The sequence below is a fragment of the Hyperolius riggenbachi genome, chromosome 2, assembly GCF_040937935.1.
Source record: "Hyperolius riggenbachi isolate aHypRig1 chromosome 2, aHypRig1.pri, whole genome shotgun sequence".
NCBI classification, from domain to species: domain Eukaryota; kingdom Metazoa; phylum Chordata; class Amphibia; order Anura; family Hyperoliidae; genus Hyperolius; species Hyperolius riggenbachi.
Window position 1 is genome coordinate 515,628,581 of NC_090647.1, and position 19,684 is coordinate 515,648,264.

Consider the following 19,684-nt stretch of genomic DNA (forward strand, 5'->3'; position numbering starts at 1 on the left):
CATAGAGGACACAAAGGGGCATAAAGGATGGCGCATGGGGGACAGAGGACGACGCAGGGGAGACACAAGAGGTACAAAGTGGACATAATCCACAAGATGCCCCTTCACCATGGATGCACCAGGTTTAGTATATATATTTATATATTTTCCTTTTTTTTTTTTTTTTTCTCTAAACCTAGGAGCGTCTTATAGTCTGAGAAATATGGTATATTCTAAGCAAAAGAAACTGTTCAAATTTGAATTCTAATAACTTGTATAAGATCTTGAAGTTTTTTATAAATGATTTTTATGGTTTTGTGTTTAAACAGATCATTAATTACCATATGGACCAGGTGTACCAGCACAGCGGTTCCCTGAATAACCGCGTGCACTTTGCATCTCCTGACCCCAGGAATGGCGACGCCTCCATAGAGATCGTACAGCTGCAGGCATCTGACACTGGAACCTACCAATGCAAAGTGAAGAAGCTTCCTGGCTCTGGAAACATGAAAATACCCCTCACAGTGTACAGTAAGTCTGAGCAGCTGTCAGGAGCACAAGGGAGGGATGTGGAGTCGGTGCAAAAATAATCCAACTCAAATTCCTCAGTTTATGAAACCACCGACTCCAGGTACCCAACATTGTTCCGACTACGCAGCCCCTGCACGACTATGGTGTGGGTACAAAAATCATCCGACTCAAATTCCTCAGCTTATGAGACCTCCGACTCCAGGTACTCAAAAATTGCTCTGACTCCACAACCCTGATATAAGGAAGGGGTTATTCCATATGCACAGTGCAATACCCAGAATCCTCAGAGCACTACCCACCAGCCAAATAAATATAGTACTAGTGTGTCTAATCCAGAGTCTGAGGTTTGGTATGCACCAGCTGATGCATCTGGGCAATCATCCCCAGTCGATTTTTCCCTTTAGTGATTGGTGCAAATTTTTGAAATGCCTAAATCCTGTTACACACCTTCAACTTTGATTGGCCTATCACTGACCAATTTTACCACCTCCCTGTAGTATAAGTGCCAACAGATATTGAATACTATGAACAGATTGTGTAGAAAAACTCTTACTACATGGAGGAGGAAAAATTGGTCAGTGATTGGCCAGTCAAAATGAAGGTGTGCACCAGGCTTTATAAGTTTTGACAAGTTTCTGCAGATTCCTGTATATACTGTATTGAGTTTTTGACTTGTTCAGTCACACAGCATGTGCGCAGTCCATGTTTACCTGCATGTCTGATCACTCATGAGCCAGTAGTAATAATCAATTGTTTTCTCTGAGAAGTCTGTAGCAGAAGCCTTTGACTTCTTCGGTGCAGCTGTAGCGTTTATAGTGTTGACTAGCTGATAAAGCAAGATATTTGGCTGCTTGGTATAGGCAACAAGCACAAATACTACCCAGACGAATGCCCCCATTGTAGTCTGCAGAGCATGTTTTTTTTTTTTGTTTGTTTTGTTTTTTAAAGGGCAACTGACATGTGACATGATGATCTAGACATACAGTGGAGGAAATAATTATTTGACCCCTCACTGATTTTGTAAGTTTGTCCAATGACAAAGAAATGAAAAGTCTCAGAACAGTATCATTTCAATGGTAGGTTTATTTTAACAGTGGCAGATAGCACATCAAAAGGAAAATCGAAAAAAATAACCTTAAATAAAAGATAGCAACTGATTTGCATTTCATTGAGTGAAATAAGTTTTTGAACCCTCTAACAATAAAAGGCTTAATACTTAGTGGAAAAACCCTTGTTTGCAAGCACAGAGGTCAAACGTTTCTTGTAATTGATGACCAAGTTTGCACACATTTTAGGAGGAATGTTGGTCCACTCCTCTTTGCAGATCAACTCTAAATCCCTAAGGTTTCGAGGCTGTCTCTGTGCAACTCTGAGCTTGAGCTCCCTCCATACGTTTTCTATTGGATTAAGGTCCGGAGACTGACTAGGCCACTCCATGACCTTAATGTGCTTCTTCTTGAGCCACTCCTTTGTTGCCTTTGCTGTATGTTTTGGGTCATTGTCGTGCTGGAACACCCATCCACGACCCATTTTCAGTTTCCTGGGAGAGGGAAGGTGGTTGTCGTTCAGGATTTCACGATACATGGCTCCGTCCATTTTCCCGTTAATGCAATGAAGTTGTCCTGTGCCCTTAGCAGAAAAACACCCCCAAAGCAAAATGTTTCCACCCCCATGCTTGACAGTGGGGACGGTGTTTTGGGGGTCATAGGCAGCATTTTTCTTCCTCCAAACACAGCGAGTTGAGTTAATGCCAAAGAGCTCTATTTTGGTCTCATCAGACCACAGCACCTTCTCCCAGTCACTCACAGAATCATTCAGGTGTTCATTGGCAAACTTCAGACGGGCCTGCACATGTGCCTTCTTGAGCAGGGGGACCTTGCGAGCCCTGCAGGATTTTAATCCATTGCGGTGTAATGTGTTTCCAATGGTTTTCTTGGTGACTGTGGTCCCTGCTAATTTGAAGTCATTCACTAACTCCTCCCGTGTAGTTCTAGGATGCTTTTTCACCTTTCTCAGAACCATTGACACCCCACGCGGTGAGATCTTGCGTGGAGCCCCAGAGCGAGGTAGATTGATGGTCATTTTGTGCTCCTTCCATTTTCGAACAATCGCACCAACAGTTGTCACCTTCTCTCCCAGCTTCTTGCTAATGGTTTTGTAGCCCATTCCAGCCTTGTGCAGGTCTACAATTTTGTCTCTGACATCCTTGGACAGCTCTTTGGTCTTTCCCATGCTGGAGAGTTTGGAGTCTGCTTTATTGATTGATTCTGTGGACAGGTGTCTTTTATACAGGTGACTAGTTAAGACAGGTGTCCTTAATGAGGGTGACTAATTGAGTAGAAGTGTCTAACCACTCTGTGGGAGCCAGAACTCTCAATGGTTGGTAGGGGTTCAAAAACTTATTTCACTCAATGAAATGCAAATCAGTTGCTATCTTTTATTTAAGGTTATTTTTTCGATTTTCCTTTTGATGTGCTATCTGCCACTGTTAAAATAAACCTACCATTGAAATTATACTGTTCTGAGACTTTTCATTTTTTTGTCATTGGACAAACTTACAAAATCAGTGAGGGGTCAAATAATTATTTCCTCCACTGTATGTACAGTGCCTAGCACACAAATAACTAAGCTGTTAGATAAAGAGATAAAAAAGCTTTAATAATTTTATAGATTTGAGCTCTAGCATACTTCAATGAAGGTGTCATTGAGCAGAGACAATGAAAAACTAGATTTAATTATAAAAGAACTGTGGGATATCTAAAAAAAAAGTCATTTTTTAGGAGGAGGATAGATGCAATTGATTTTCTCATCAGTTCATTTTCACCTCGGAAGTCCTTTAAAGAAAGCTCAGGTGAGAGGGATATAGCGACAGCTTTGTGAAATTCCCTCCCACACCTGCGTTCCTCTCTGGCCAATAAATTTCTTATGCTGAGACAATGCACCTTCTATAGTGAAGGGTGGGCAAGGCATACACAATCAGGCAGAGGAGAGTAAGGGAGGAAATGACATCAGGATTGGCTTCAAAATAGCCACAGTTAAAATGGGAAACGGTAAGAAGGATTTTCTTTTTTAATGTAGAAAAATAACTAAAATGAAAACCTGGACAGTGCAATACACAGGGGCGTTGCTAGCCCCAAAGATCGGTGGCACGTGCCTCGGATCTATTCTAGGGTGCCCCAGATGTCCCCTAGGCAGAGTCAGCTGTGGTTCCTCAATGGCAGGCATGCTGGGAGCTGTGGTGCATCAATCAGAGGTATGCTGGGTGCTGTGCTGCCTCTATGTAGGCATACTGGGTGCTGTGGTGACACTCTGGATGCTATGATGCCTTTATGTGGGCATGCAGGGAGCTGTGGTTCTTCTATGGGGCATGCTGGGAGTTGTGGTGCCTCAATGGGAGGGCTGTGGGAGCATGGGAGGGGGTTCACTAGAAGGTCAGGGAATGCTATGGCTTCCAGTCAACCTGGCAGCAAGTCAGCCCACCCAGCACAAAGTCAGACCAGCCAACACAGAAGCCAGGTAACTCTACCTAGAAGTGACACTGCCTATTTATGCGATATACTGCACTTTTTGTTTTTTTGTATTAATGGAGAGTGGGGTTCATCCAACATTTTGCTGGGCAGACCTGCTTAGACTGCTGTTAAGTTCAGGTAAGTTTGGCTCCACCCATGGCCACACCCACATTCTGGTACGTGGCCATACCCATTTTCCAGTTGGAGTGATCTCTGAGGATCCTAGCAACGCCCCTGGCAATACATATGTTATGTTAGAAGAGCAAGTATGTATCTACTTATATATGTTGGGTTTTTTTTTCTGAGATGGCTGACAGCTCCTCTTTAAAGAAATGTTGGTAGAAACCACATTTTTATTCTTACAGGTAAAATTTTAAGGAACAAGGAGGCTTGTAGTGAAGTTGACATGTGGGCCTTCGGTACAAGTTCTAATCAATCCATTTTGTTCACAGTTAAGCCAGGGCACACCAGGTGCTTCATTGATGGAAGGCCGGAGATTGGGAATGATCTCGCCCTGAAGTGTGCTGCCAAAGAGGGATCTGCACCGCTTACCTACTCCTGGCAGAAGATCAGCGACCTGGGGAAGCTCCCAGCTACAGCCACCGTTGGTATGGTTATATTGCATTGTTAGTTTGGTTGAAAAAAAATACATCTGTACAAGTCCAACCAGAATCAAGGCTGTGGAGTGGGTACAAAAATCATCCAACTCTGATGACTCTGTTTATGAAACCACCGACTCCGGATACCCAAAAATTGCTTTCTACTTCGACTCCACAGCCCTGATCAGAGTAATGGAAAAATAAACATTAGGTGATTAGATAAAGATCTCCCTTTTTAAAAAGCTAGTTTATACACATAGGAAGCATGTCCAGCAATTTCACTCCATTTTGGATAAATGGAAACTGGTCGATTTTCAGCCATTGATCGATCGGAAAGCGATTTTATCAATCGATTTACGGCCGATTTCGATTGATTTTGATGTATCTGACAGAATGGAAAATCTAGGTTGATCTGTTGCTGGCAGCAGATCGATGGCCCATAGAGTTGCATTGGATCGAATAGTCCACTAATGCATTTAGATCGATTTCCAATAGATTTCATTCGAATTCTATTGGAAATCTGTTCCTAGTGTGTGGCACACATCAGATAGATTCCTGTCAGATTCGACTTGACAGGCATCTGCCAGAAATCTATCTGATGGTCGAATCTGTTGCAAATCTATAAGTGTATGGCCACCTTAATGTGTAATGTTCTAATAGAGGTGATGTTTGTTGATCAGGATGGGTGTATGTTAAAGTAATGGAGACGGCATCTGTTACCACTGGCAACGGTTGTACGATACCTTAATTGTGGAAGTAGTATCATATCAGTTTTTCATACGATGCCAGTGTTGGCAGAACAGCCCATCTTACGCCACTTTTGTTCTAACTGTACCCCACCCCCCACCTATGCATTATGTATTTTTCTAATATTCTCTTCTGTTCTGTATAAGACTGTATGTACCAGTTGCTTTTTAGCTATAAGTTTATTGTATTATATGACCACTGGTCAATAAACATTTCTCTGGTTAAAAAAAAAAAGGAAACATTAGGTCTTCTCCTCCCTCAGGGCCAGTTCACATGGGCATTAAACCAGCATTAATCGCAACACTTGGCGTTCGTTGCTGAAGCACTGTCCATTCAACTGAATGTATGGGGGATTCTAAGAGTCTATACTGGCTTTTCCTGCCTGTGTAAAGGCCCTGCTTGATACCGTTGTCTCGTCCCGGTGTCTCGTTTTAGCGTCCAGGATTGGCTAAGCGTGGCACTTTCAATGTCTCCGTGCGGTGGTCAAACGTGGTGCGTCAAGTGAACGACCGAAACCATTGCTGAACTCTTCTCGTTTGCAGAGAAGCTTTTAGCATTGGCTAAGCGGTACATCTCTGAGTGCCCATGTGACTCTGCCCTAAATATAGGATGGGCTGGAGTTCTTGCCTGGACTTCACAGATCTCACTCACTTGTTTGTAAAAGTAAACAAGTACTTACTTATTTAGAAACACTTGACTTGTCAATCATTTTTTTTTTCTTTTTTTTATCTCTTCCATTTTCATAAAGTAGATGTTTTGCCGCATTTATTGAATTGGGGGGGAACTCTCCTTACTGTTCCTCTATAAAGTGGACCTGAACTCGCAACGTCCTTCTGCTCTTAAAGATAAGCAACAGCATAATAACCTTTAAAGAAAAAATGTCTTACAGCTGATACAAATCCTGCAATAAATCTGTGGTGTTTACTTCCTGCTTTCATGAAAGAAGACATAGGGTTAACATCCTGTGTTTAAAAAGTAGCTCTGTGCTATGGCTCCCAACTTGTGATTAGTCACAGATGTATTATATGACCACTTAACTGTTCAGGCTAAACTCTCTAAATACATACAGGGTGCATTTCTCTTTTCGAGCAGAGAGAAAATTCAGAGTTAAGGTCCACTTTAAAGGACTGCTGATCCTCTGTTGATTCAATCTTTTAATCTATTCTTGTTTGTTCTTGTCTTGTTTGTAAGGACCCATGTCCTTATATATTGTGTACTGGTTTTTTGTTTTGTGTGCGCAGATGTTGCTGACTTTGTTATACTTTGCTCTCCTTAGATCCAACGGGAGGAATTCTCACAGTGAAAAATGCCTCCAAGGAGTACAGCGGCACCTACAGATGTATCTCCCAAAACAGAGTTGGAAACGATGAATGCCTGCTCATCCTCAATGTAGAACCACGTGAGTAATGGATTTGCTTTATAGCGGTTGTGGAGGCAGGTCTGCTTGTTACCTAGGCAGACACTGACCCTGGGAAGAACCACTGAAGGCATAGCCGTTTGCAGGAGACTATTTCGTTTTCCAGGATACCCAATTTTACACTGGTTATCCTGGTTTCAGCATCACACACGCATACAATATGTAGATATTGCTGTATCATTGGTTTGTAACCCCGCCCTCCCAGTGATGTTCAGCCTAGGACTGTGCCGTCCAACATCACGAGCATGGAGGACCAATTTTTTTTTTCAGACTGATTTCAATAAATGAGGCTCTTGCTAGACCCCCCCCCCCCCAAGGAAAAAAAAACTGGCAGCAGTTTTCCACGAGATACACATCTGGCAGCTGCTTACTACAAAATACACATGATCTGGCAACCACTTCCCACAAAATACACATGATCTGGCAGCAGCTTCCCACAAAATGCACACAATCTGGCAGAGGCTTCTCAGCAAATGCACACAATCTGGCAGCCACTTCTCACAAAATACACATCATATGGCAGCAGCATTCTCCACCTGCCAAAAAATGGGCAGTGTTCCGCCGGTAATTTCATGACCTTACATCTGCCCTCCGATATCCATTCCCTCGTCAGGTACCTGAAAACGAAAAAAAATAAACTCACCTGACAGATAACTCCTCCAGCCTGATCTCCAGTCAGTTGTGCAGCAGCTCTGCCTGTAAATCTCCTGCCTCACACTGAGCCGCTAGTAATGAGTTGGAACTCAGGTGATGCGGTTGGAGTGTGTATCACTCCGCATCATCTTTCCGCTCATTTACAGCCAGCCCAGCTTTGGTTAAGATCACTCCACTGCCGCTCTGCCTTCCGGGACTTTGGGGTTGAGTCAGCGGCTGGTGGGACACAGCAGGAAGCCTGGCGGGCCGCCAGTTGGACACCGCTGCCTAGGATATTTAGTAATGCAGCCTTCTACCCCAGAACACTGGGAGACCAAGTGTTTCTGATCACCTCGAAACACTCAACAAAAATGTTCCGCAGTGATGCCTCTTGCCAGCAGTAGATGCTGCCACCTGTGATAAGTTTAAAGGAAACCTAAAGTGGCATTAAGGTGCCCAGTTGAACCTTTTGCCGACCGCTCCATGCCAATTGGCGTGACCGCGGCGGCAGCCCAGGACCGCACAATGCCAGTTGGCTTGAAGTCCTGTAGGCGTGTTTTGCAGGAGATCGTCCGCTAGGAGACTGTTAGACGGCGAAACCGCTGTCTATTTAAAATGTACAGCGCTGCGCTCTAAGCCAGCGCTGTACTAGGGGCAGCTGTGTCACTCGGCTGTCCCCTCTGGAGGCACATAAGTGATTGGCTGTCATAGGCTGATGCATATGACAGCTGATCGCTCTGATTAGCAAGAGGGAGGGAGTATTAAAACAAACAAAAAAAAAAATTCATTACAAATAAACAAATAAAAACACAAACATGCCGGCATGGATCAGAGCCCACCAACAGAAATCTCTGTTGGTGGGCAGAAGGGGGGGGGGGGGGAAATCAGTTGTGTGCTGAGTTGTACGGCCCTGCAGTGAGCCCTTAAAGCTGCTGTGGCCTAATATGTGTAAAAAAAAAACAAAAAAAAAAAAAACCCTGGTCACTGGGGGGGGGGGGGGGGGGTTAAAGCCTGTGGTCCTTAAGTGGTTAACTTGAGGCTTCTTCCAGCCCCTGTGACCGTCCTGATCCCTTGCAGTTGTTGCGCTGTTGTCTGTTCAACAGCTGTCACCTTTGCAAGCTGTGCGTACAGTAAATGACTGTAGAAGCGTAATCCTTTATCTGCAATATACATATTCACTGGTGGAAATCCGTTTCTCGTCTGTGTACATTGTAAGAGATCCTGAATATAAGCAGAAAGACTTGTTGAATTGTAATTTAATGGTTACTGTATGACAATGATCTGTTTTGGTTTCCTTAGCTGCAAACACCGCTGGGATCATTGCTGGAGCCATCATTGGGACCTTGCTGTTCCTTATTATTTTGGGACTATTGATCTTCTGCTGCTGTAGAAAGCAACAAGAGAAGAAATATGAGAAAGAAATTCAGCATGAAATCCGGTAAGAGACGCTGGTTCTACCTAGGGACACCGGGCCAAATTACTGACTGTGATCATCAGATATTACCTGACCTGTGTTAATAATAAGTCATCCACTGTTGGGTGGCAGCAGTTGGCTACCCTTGTCTGGGCCATACTACAAATCACATAATAGGGGTTACTGACATGTCCGTAACTTAAGATGCCGATACACTACTTGATTTACCATTGAGCGATTTGACTTTATTGGGTAATCAACTAAAGTGTGGTCGATCCCCTAGTGGCCCACACACTATAAGCGGGATCCTATGCAAGTCTCCTTCACTCTGAACGATGTGCCTTCATGCTCTGAATTTAAAAATCGATCCTGTGACATTCAAAAGCAAAAAACGGGAGTCTTCTGCTGCACTCCTCATAGTTATTCTGTAAGGAAGAGAACTCACAATAGCGTAATACTGTTCAATATGGAGCATGCAGTGAACAACCCACAGTGATGCTGCACACCCCGCTATACTGTATTCACTCACTGAGTAGTAGCTACCTCAGAAACCAGGTGGATCTAGCGTATAAACCAGTATAAGGCTTCTCTAGCTTTCTAGCATCGCTTCCAAAGTCCAATCAGACCCAACGTCCCCACTAATCTTCACAGCTTCAATTTTAATCCAATCTCAAAATATAAAACCAAATTGCACATAGTGTAATCCGATAAAACAGGGCTCTTTAACCTGCTCAAATCATATTGCACTTACAGAATGTCAGTATGGATTGGCACATATCATAAGGCTTTATCCTGGTCCACCCGGGCGCTGGCTCTGTGTGGAGGGCTGCGTCCCACTAACTCTTTGACCAGAGTTAGTTGATGTCACTGCGTTCGGACTCCTCTCTACGCGTTTCGTATAATGTACTCATCAGGGGCTGCAGAGTCAGCACACCTAATCCACTATACACGGCAGGAGGTTCTGGGGTGTCTGTAGGATGCATCAATCTAGAGAATCATGTGATCAACACATGATCTCTGCAGCCGTTCGTGTGACTAAACGTCACAGCCTTTTGTTGCAATAGAAGCGTAAAATCTCATGATCTAAGCAGAGGCTACCATGGCAGCTGACAGCGGTGGTTAGACAACATCTCCCTTTATGCCTCAAAATCATGTGAACAGTAGCCAATTTGCTTACGATCGACCAATCATTTTCCATCTTGCCCGATCCAGTAAATTGGTGGATTTGACCAGATATTGGCCAATTTCCATTGATCGAGAAGAATGGAATATAATCGGTTCTCTCCCGATCCAATAAAAGAATCGAATGCTCATTCGCATAGGAAAATCGAGCAATTTATGGGCACCATTGGAACTTTACATTCTTACCTTCTCCGGGTTTCTTCCGGGCACTCTGATTTCATCCGGCATTCAAAAAAAGAGTATAGATAAGTTGATTGGCTTCCCCCTAAATTGGTCCTAGACTACAATAGATGCATGACTCTGGTAGGGATTAGATTGTGAGCTCCTCTGAGGGGCAGTTAGAGGCAGGACTATATATACTCTGCACAGTGTTGCATTATATAAATACTAAATAATATTCATAAAGCATACATAAGCAAAATGAAAGCATTTCAGATTGACTTACCTGGGGTTTCCTGCAGCCCCTAGAAGCCCATTTGTCTCTTGCCACAGCTCCACTCTCTGCCAGTGTCCTGGTGTCCCCTCCATAGCCGCCGCCACCACCAGCATAGCCAGGTTGGAGGCTTCTGCGCATGTGTGTTCACGAGGCTGCACGCTCCTGTGGCCGGGAGTGTTCCGTGTAGGTGCAGAGGTACCGCCACAGGTCAAGTTGTCTTGCGGCTTCTGCACACGCGTGAGTGCCCGGATATGGCGCTCACGGTCCTGCCCACATAGCCGAGAGCATTCTGTTCTGGTGCAGTACTTTTGCACCTGCACAGAACGCTCCTGGCCACTGCGAGCTTGCGCCTGCACAGAAGCCGCTGACCTGCAGCAGTATTTCTGCCTCTGCACAGACTGCTCCCAGCCACAGGAGCGCAAGTGGTGCAGCCGCGTGGTCACGCATGCGCAGAAGCCACCGACCTGGCTGCTACGGAGAGCACCCCAGGACACTGGCAGAGAGCGGAGCTGCAGCGAGGGACACATAGGCTTCTAGGGGCTGCAGGAAGCCCCAGGTAAGTAAATCTGATTTTCCTTATATTTGGCTCAGGAATCCTTTATGAACAAACCTACAGTCCCTATCTTGTTCATTAATTGGGGACTGCCTGTATATATATTTCACTAACCTGGTCCAAGTCTGTAATGCCAGTTCTTGCTATGGCAACATCTATAGGATGGTTGATCCTCTGGCTCACATTGTATCATCCCTTCTTATACAGTGATGCTACTCCTGCCACGTACTTCACAGGGTCATGTGAGATCTCTGCTAATCTCCAGCCTGCTTATGGCTTAGTAGATCAGACAAGGTTCCTGCACTGCAAACAGCATTAATTCCTGCTTATTTTTACTTCTGCTCTGCAGTATGACTTTGTTTTATTATGGCACTTGGCTAATCTCGGGGAAAAATATAGCAGCTGCTGTAAGTCTCCATAGTCTGTGCTGCTCACATGAAAAGCTTGTCAGAGGCGAACTTCAGATTGATGATGGTACGCTACATACAGACTCTGTTACCGTCATCTGGAATGATTGATTGGTGGTCATTCTGGCTAACATGTTATACACGATCGCTGTACAGACATGCTGCTCGCCATAGCTGAGGAGAAAGGAAGGAAATGTGCAAGCAGTACCCTGTAGGAGGCAGAACATTTGAGAACATTAGCACTTGTTCATCAAGCAGTAGTCAGTTATGCATATGATAGATTTTCAGGCTTTACAAAACCAGTGGAAGGAAGACTGGAGCAAAAATGAAACAGGCAGTTAACCCTTTGCACACTTGCATGCAAATGTTCATACAAATGCATTCACAGGAATCAATCATCCAGGGACCACTGCTATCCCTACAGTGAAGTTAAAAGCCAGGGTCTTCGTTACAAAAGAATTCATTCCCTTGCGTAGTCACCTACACTGCGCAGAAGTATCCAGGTAATCGTAGGTGTCTTAACGCTGGCCCTGTAACATGCATAGTGCAGACATTGAAACATTCATTGCATCAAACCCATCTAAAGATTAGGAGCACATACTGTATAAGCAGATTTTTTGAGGCCAAAAAAGTGGCCCAAAAGTGCGGGTCTTGGCTTGTACTCGAGTCAGTCATTCGTGCACCCTCCACCGCAATGTGTAAAAAGACAAAATGCAGAGCAGCGCTAATGATCACGTGCCCCCTACTTGCCGCCATGCGTAGAGTAATCCGAGTGTCCCTCGATTGCTGCTATGCATAGAGTAATCCGCCTGCCCCCTCCCCCGCTTGCAGCTATGTTATATGTAGAGTACAGTAATCCGCAGGTTTTTCCTTCTCCGCCAGATTGGAGTGTATGGCCATCCTTTGAAGTATCCACCATGTCCCCTGGGTGTCAGGCTATGCGGCGTAAGTGGTTCTTCCCGATCCGGGCTGCGTTGGGATGCCTCTTCCTGTCTGATGCAGGCTTGTTGCTATGACGCTTGCAGTGGCAAGCATTTAAAAGCCACTAGAGGGTGTCATAGCAACAAGCCTGCGACAGACAGGAGGAGGCATCCCAGCGCGGACCGGTCAGAATCGCTCACGCCTCGCTGCAAATCCACTTGGTGGACATGATAAAGGCTGGCCACACACTACAGTCTGGAGGAGGGGTAATAAACCATTGAATTACCATACTCTTCACATAATGGCAAGCGGGGGAGGAGGGGCACTCGATCATTAGTGCAACTTACTGCCCCCCCCCCCCCCCCCACTACTTTGCATGCGCAGCCCGACAAAGCTAACTCCTGTATACGTTTACACAGCCGTGATCAGTCTGCGCAGGCTCAGTACGTAGTGTCGACAAATTGCGTCTGTACAGAGCGTTCCCTCTCAGCCACTTGAAAGCTTTGCTGGGCAGCACCCGCGCAGTAAGCCACGATCCACCCCATGTTTTGTTTCCACTAAGGTATCCTTTAATCACAGCAAGTTAGGGAGGTCTGTGGGGCACGAGGACCCACACTCTAGTTGACCTCTGTCACTACTAGTAGATGGGTTGTAAAGTTTGAAACTTGTAATGGTTTACACATATAGTATCTTAAAAAAGCTGCAGCCCCCATAATGTCAATAGATGTTACGAACACAAACATGATACAAAACAACGGCTAAATACTGTTATATCAGAATATCAAACTATTGAGAATAATTTTAAGAGACCTAAAGCTGGCCATACACTGGCCCGATTTGCGCCCGTTTCGACAGCAGATTCGATCACTGGGATAGAATCTGCTGCCAATCGTTTGTGCTAAACGCACCCGCCGATCGCGCCGTGCGGGAAATTACCGTCGATCGCCCGCGGATAGGGAGCACGTCGTTAGCGGCGGCCGATCCGATCAAGTATCGGTTACCTGACACTGGCTCCCGGGCATCTTCTCCGCACCGCTCTGTTCCTGCTTCCATCCCAGCGTACATGTACTTCCTGTGTCACTCCAGTGACCAGGAAGTTCATATAGAGGGCGCTCTATTTGAACTTCCTGTACACGGAGTGACACAGTGTACGCTGGGATGCGGTGCGGGATGCGGTGCAGCGTGGAGAAGAGGACCCGGAGCCAGCTTCAGGTAATGTATACGGGGGGGGGGGGGGGGGTAGGGCAGGCGGCAGGAGCAGCTCAACAGATTGTGATCTGTTTCAGCCTGAAACCGATTCACAATCTGTTTGCAGTAAAGGCAGCCATACGATCCCTCTCTGATCAGATTCGATCAGACAGGGATCTGTCAGTTGGTCGATCTAATGGCAAATCGACCAGTGTATGGCTACACCTTGTACCTTAACCACCCTGGCGTTCTATTAAGATCGCCAGGGCGGCTGCGGGAGGGTTTTTTTTAAATAAAAAAAAAAACTATTTCATGCAGCCAACTGAAAGTTGGCTGCATGAAAGCCCACTAGAGGGCGCTCTGGAGGCGTTCTTCCGATCGCCTCCGGCAGCCAGAAGTAACACGGAAGGCCGCAATGAGCGGCCTTCCGTGTTTTGCTTACTTCGTCGCCATGGCGACGAGCGGAGTGACGTCATGGACGTCAGCCGACGTCCTGACGTCAGCCGCCTCCGATCCAGCCCTTAGTGCTGGCCGGAACTATTTGTTCCGGCTGCGCAGGGCTCAGGCGGCTGGGGGGACCCTCTTTCGCCGCTGCTCGCGGCGGATCGTCAGAGTGGCGGCGATCGGGCAGCACACGCAACTGGCAAAGTGCCGGCTGCGTGTGCTTCTTTTTTATTTCAACAAAATCGGCCCAGCAGGGCCTGAGCGGCAGCCATCGGCGGTGATGGACGAGCTGAGCTCGTCCATACCGCTAAGATGGTTAGGTACAAGTACAAACAAGTCCAAGAAACAGATGGAAAGGAAAGTCACCATATTACTGGCAATATGAACATACCTTCATGTACTCTTCCTGAAGACAGGCTACGATGGCAGAACAAGTCTCGGGAATTATCAAACCAATCGCTTGTGGTGAGATGCCTGTGCTAAACTTTAAGTCTTGCAGCGCCCTGCCAGTGGCCAGATAGCGTAGCGTAGCCATTAGCCTTTGTTCTGGGGTAATGGCTTGGCGCATGTAGGCGTTTCGTTTCTGTATGTGTGGTCTTACAATTGTCAACAGCTTGTGAAAGGAAGCGTCAGACATCCGAAGATAATTGCGATAGTCCTCAGGTGAAGATAGCTTCAGCTCGCGCAGCAAGTTATCATGCGAGATATTTTCGCGATCCAAAAGCCAATCCTTTACCCAAAGTCGACACTTTGCTGCTGTACTACTCTCTGCTGCTCTCCGCTCCGCATCATCTATCAAAAGCAGAACGCAAGCTGCTGCTAGCAGTCTCTTCCTCCTTCTCATCCTAATCCGTTTCGAAACCATGCTGGAAACTGAAGAAAAACTGACGAGGACAAAGGCTGGAACTACCGTATACACCGTATATACTCGAGTATAAGCCGAGTTTTTGAGCCCAAAAAAGTGGCCCAAAAGTGGGGGTCTCGGCTTATACTCGAGCCAGATGCAGTTGTCTCCCCCACCGCATGCTTCCAGATGCAGATTCAGATGTATGCAGTGTCCCTCCCCGCATATCTTTTTTTTTTTTCCCCGTGTCCCCGCTTTGTGCTATTCTTCCCAATCTAGATGGCACAGTGCTGCCGTGTCTCCCCCCGCGTCCATTGAATGTCTCGGCATGTGCAGCGCGCTGTCTCTTGCCCCTTACCTGCCAGCTACTACCAGAGCAGAGCATAAAGAACAGATCTTTGTACCCCCGAGTGTCTCTCCATATGCAGCACCGATGTACGGTTCTAATTTACCGGGGTCCATGCTGCGAGGATTCTTCTTTAGCTGACGTCAGTAGCATTCACTCATTACTATCATGCCCTCTAGTGGCGCCTCTCATCACACACGCCACCGCAGGGCTGATAGCGTTGAGTGAATGCTACTGACGTCGGCTAAAGAAGAATCCTTGCAGCACGGACCCCGGTAAATTAGAACTGCACATTGCGCTGCATATGGAGGGACACTCGGGGGTACAAAGATCTATTCTTTATGCTCTGCTCTGGTGGCAGGTAAGGGGGAAGAGACAGCGCGCTGCACATGCCGAGACATTCAATGGACAAAGGGTGTTATGCTCAGCTCTGGTGGCAGAACGGGGGAGACACTGTGGCACTGTGCCATCTAAATCCGCAAGTAAAGTACAAAGTGGAGTCAAACTGCTCAGTGCACATGGGTGAACCTGGCAGCATGTGGCCATCTGGACTGACACATAATGGGCAAACAGCTCAGAGCACATGAGTGGGGTTACTCAGAGGGACACAGAGGTCTGCCATAGATATTGCCCAGCTCTGGCTGGGTATCCATCAAAAACCTGCTACCAAAATCTGGTTTAGAGGTTGACCACATCCATCAAAATCTGCTATGTACTCTGCTTATGGGGTGGCGCAAAGGTCTGTATTTCCTACCCTCGGCTTATACACGGATCAATCATATTTGTCCGTTTTTTATAGGTAAAAGTTGGGGTGTTGGCTTATACTAGGGTCAGCTTATACTCAAGTATATACGGTATGTCCACCATGCACACGCCAATGTCCTAACTTGAGGTGATGTGCCGGGATTTGTGTGTTTGTTTTTTCTTCGCCAAAAAAATGGAACAGACTTACCAGATCAACAATTCTGATTGGTCACTCTGAGCAACTGCTGTATTTCTGCAGCTACAGTAATTACAGTACTTAGTGACAAATGTAACATGATGAATAAATGTATAACAGATTGCAAGATACAAAATAAATAACATATCCAAGACACAAAAGGTTGAGAGAGCCCTGCCTTGTGAGCTTACAATCTAAAGGATATATACAATAGTATACAATATAAACAATCTAAAGAATATATACAGTACTGTTTTTTTATTACATATTTTTATTAAACATTACGGTACTGTATAAACAGTTAGAAGTAGTTTAAAACACATTAAAAGCACATTGAGGACAACCACAAAACATAGTTTATACTGTGGGTCCGAATCCAGAGCTGTCCAAAAGAAAATCATTTATTCACGTTTCACCATGTTTAACACTGGACTCGACTAACTAATAGTGGCCATTAACGGTACAATTCCACGGGTGATTTAGCCCATGCCCATTAACGTCCAAATTCCTGCTAACCAAACAAATCAATACGAAAAACTGATGGCTAGCAAGAATTCCGCTTTAAAGGCCATGGACTGTGAAATAGCTTTTGAGTCAGTGGTCCAGTTGCGCACACAGTGGAGAAACACTGCTCACCACACCGCCAGTCCAACAGAAGCAGGACCAAACTCCTCCATCCTTTCTAATGGTCCAGTTACTTTTGAGCCCCTGAAATGAAGGGTTGGTGTTTAAAAATAAATGCTTTAGTTGCCTCACATTTTTATTCAATTGTTTAATCGTTCATTATTCAATCCAATGCTTCATCCCATTGGATTAAAGATGAAAGTCTAAACTTCCACTGCATCTGAATTGTTTAATTGAAAGTGATCCTGTGCTGAAGCTCGGGATCAAAATAAGATACTTACCCGAAGAGAGGAAAGCCTCAATATCCTACTGAGGCTTCCCTCAGTGCTCCGATGTCCCCCATCGCTGAGCGTGGCTCCCCTCCACAGTGGTGCCATTCTCCTCCTCTGTTATGAGCGTGGCAGTGCAGTAGCGCAGAGTGGCTCATACACGAGTGGCTCCAGCTTACTGCGCAGGCGAGCTTGCACGGCTCAGATATGATTAGCGACGATGACTTCTCTCTAATCTTCCGCTGGGGGGGGGGGGGGGGGGGTCTTGCTTAGCGACAGGGGGACATCAGAGCACTGAGATGAGCCTCAATAGGATCCTGAGGCTTCCCTTTCATTCAGTAAGTATCTCAATTTGTACCCAAGCTTCGGCTTGGGTACACTTTATAATTTGTTGTGGTAATGTGCAGAGCCAACATTAGAGAAAATTGTCTGTCTAAATATTTGTGGACTTGACTGTATGTAAAAGTATGGTAATTGATGCATTATACCGGTGACTGTGCTGACCACCAACAAGCTGATGGCTATACTCCATTCCTCTTCTAACTACTTCTGCTCTGTCCTACAGAGAGGATGTCGCTCCACCTAAAAGCCGCACCTCCACAGCTCGAAGCTACATCGGAAGCAACCACTCCTCACTGGGATCCTTGTCTCCATCAAACATGGACGGCTATTCCAAAGCTCGCTACAACCAGGTACCGGGTGACGAGCAGGAGCGTCCGCCAAGCCAGATTCCAAGCCAGATTCCAAGCCAGAATGCCAGCTTCTCGGGACCCAAGGTAGCCGGTCCAAATCTTAGTAGAATGGGAGCTATTCCTGTCATGATCCCAGCACAGCACAAGGATGGCTCTATAGTGTGAGAGGGCATGGGGTTTCCTGTGTGGGCAGGGTGGCAGAGCATCCGCCAGACTTCTTATTGATTTTACTCCTCCCCTGCTCATTCCATAAAGGATCCGCCTCCTTCAGCTGGGGAACACCCCCGAGCACCCAGCTCTATAGCAGGTTCTGCACAGCAGCTACAATTCCACTTCCCTCACAGCCAAGTCCACGTTTCTGCTTTGGAAAACCCATCGTCGTTTTATCATCCACTGGAATTTTTTATTTTTTTTTTAATTGGGGTTTTGACACAAACTGAAGAGCAAAAAGGAAGTTGTCATGTCCCATATTTCAGCGTTCTCGCGGAAGGTACCAGTCAAGTATTAGGCACCTTGTATAGCTGTATAGTTTTTATCCTTTTTCATGAACTGTGAAGTTGGAGAAGCCGGTCTTTTTTGTAGGAAAGTCGCTGTTCGTGGCATATGCCCACGTGGCAGCATCAGGCATTGCTTCAGTCTATGTACGGTGTGTTTTATCTTTTATTTATTGTTTTTTGTTTATTACTAATGGTTAGTGCATACTATTATGTTGTAGCAAACTTCCTGGCATGGAACCTTCTTTAGATCAATTTTGAGTACTTTATATACTACTTGGCACATGCAGGTTGCTAACACTGAACACCAGTTGGCAACTGGTCTTGTAGATGGTTGCATTTCTTTCAACTAGGTTTTGCTCTTGAAACCGGAACAAGTGATTTCTGCCTTAGAGGTAACATGATGTAGAATAGAGCAACTGCTATTGGATGCTCATCTCTGATGACACTGTGTTCATACTAAGGGGTCAATTCACTAAAGAACGTTAATCTTAAAGTGTGCATATAGTGCACGTTAAGAGTACCAGCATTTACATTACGACTTGCGCAAATTGTGTAACTCTCTATATACATGCTTCACTTACGTTGCTTGAGTAACCTGGAAATGGCGCATTACATCCAAAGTAAGAAGGTCCTAGGTCTGGCTTTAGCCTCTGAAGACATGGGACACACAAAACAATTGTTAGGCAGGCCACTGCTGCCACGCTGCCCCACAGCCGCACCACAATGCATTGGTATGTCGTTTTTATCTTTATAAGTCTTTTTTTAAAGGGATACTGTAGGGGGATCGGGGGAAAATGAGTTGAAGCTACCTGGGGCTTCTAACAATCCCCCGCAGGCATCCTGTGCCCATGCAGCCACTCACCGATGCTCTGGCCCCGCCTCCGGTTTACTTCTGGAATTTCAGACTTTAAAGTCTAAAAACCACTGCGCTTGCGTTGCCGGGTACTCGCTCCCGCTGATGTCACCAGAAGAGTACTGTGCTGGCACAGACCATACTGGGCCTGCGCAGTATGCTCCTGGTACCATCAGCGGGAGTGAGGACACAGCAATGCAGGCGCAGTGGTTTTCAGACTTTAAAGTCTGAAATTCCAGAAGTGAACCGGTGGAGGGGCCGGAGCATCGGTGAGTGGCTACGCGGGCACAGGACGTCTGTGGGGCACCATTAGAAGCCCCAGGTACCTTCAACTCATTTTCCCCCGACCCCCTACAGTATCCCTTTAAGAATAGCCATTTGGAATCAAGCGTTTTTAAGCAGCAGGTAGTACCGGACCTAGAACTTTCTTTGGATATAGTCACACTGACTGACCAATAGGCCCTGAGCACAACCTGGTGCATACCCAGAGCAGGCTAATCTACCAGGAAACCTAGGCGGGTGCCTGGGGCATAGTGGAGGTCAAGGGGCCCACTTGCCACCTTCTCTGACCTCTCTCCCCTTCAGCTTAAAGGCCCACAAGGGGGTGCCAAATCCACGACCCTGCCTAGGGCCCATTACATCTTAAAGTGGACGTGAGC

At 46.0% G+C, this 19,684-nt stretch overlaps 1 protein-coding gene across 2 annotated transcripts in view; it reads left to right on the top strand.

Annotated features, from left to right (window-relative positions):
• CXADR (CXADR Ig-like cell adhesion molecule) overlaps positions 1-19,684 on the top strand; it is a 111,858-nt gene that overhangs the window by 50,379 nt on the left and 41,795 nt on the right. The window contains exons 3-7 of one of the 2 annotated variants that reach the window (XM_068270566.1): positions 309-510; positions 4,472-4,627; positions 6,642-6,764; positions 8,715-8,853; positions 17,549-17,759. In XM_068270566.1, coding sequence (XP_068126667.1) covers positions 309-510; positions 4,472-4,627; positions 6,642-6,764; positions 8,715-8,853; positions 17,549-17,759 — 831 coding nt within the window. Of the gene's footprint in view, positions 1-308; positions 511-4,471; positions 4,628-6,641; positions 6,765-8,714; positions 8,854-17,548; positions 18,949-19,684 lie in introns of those variants that run through there. The other variant, XM_068270565.1, reaches the window with a different exon arrangement.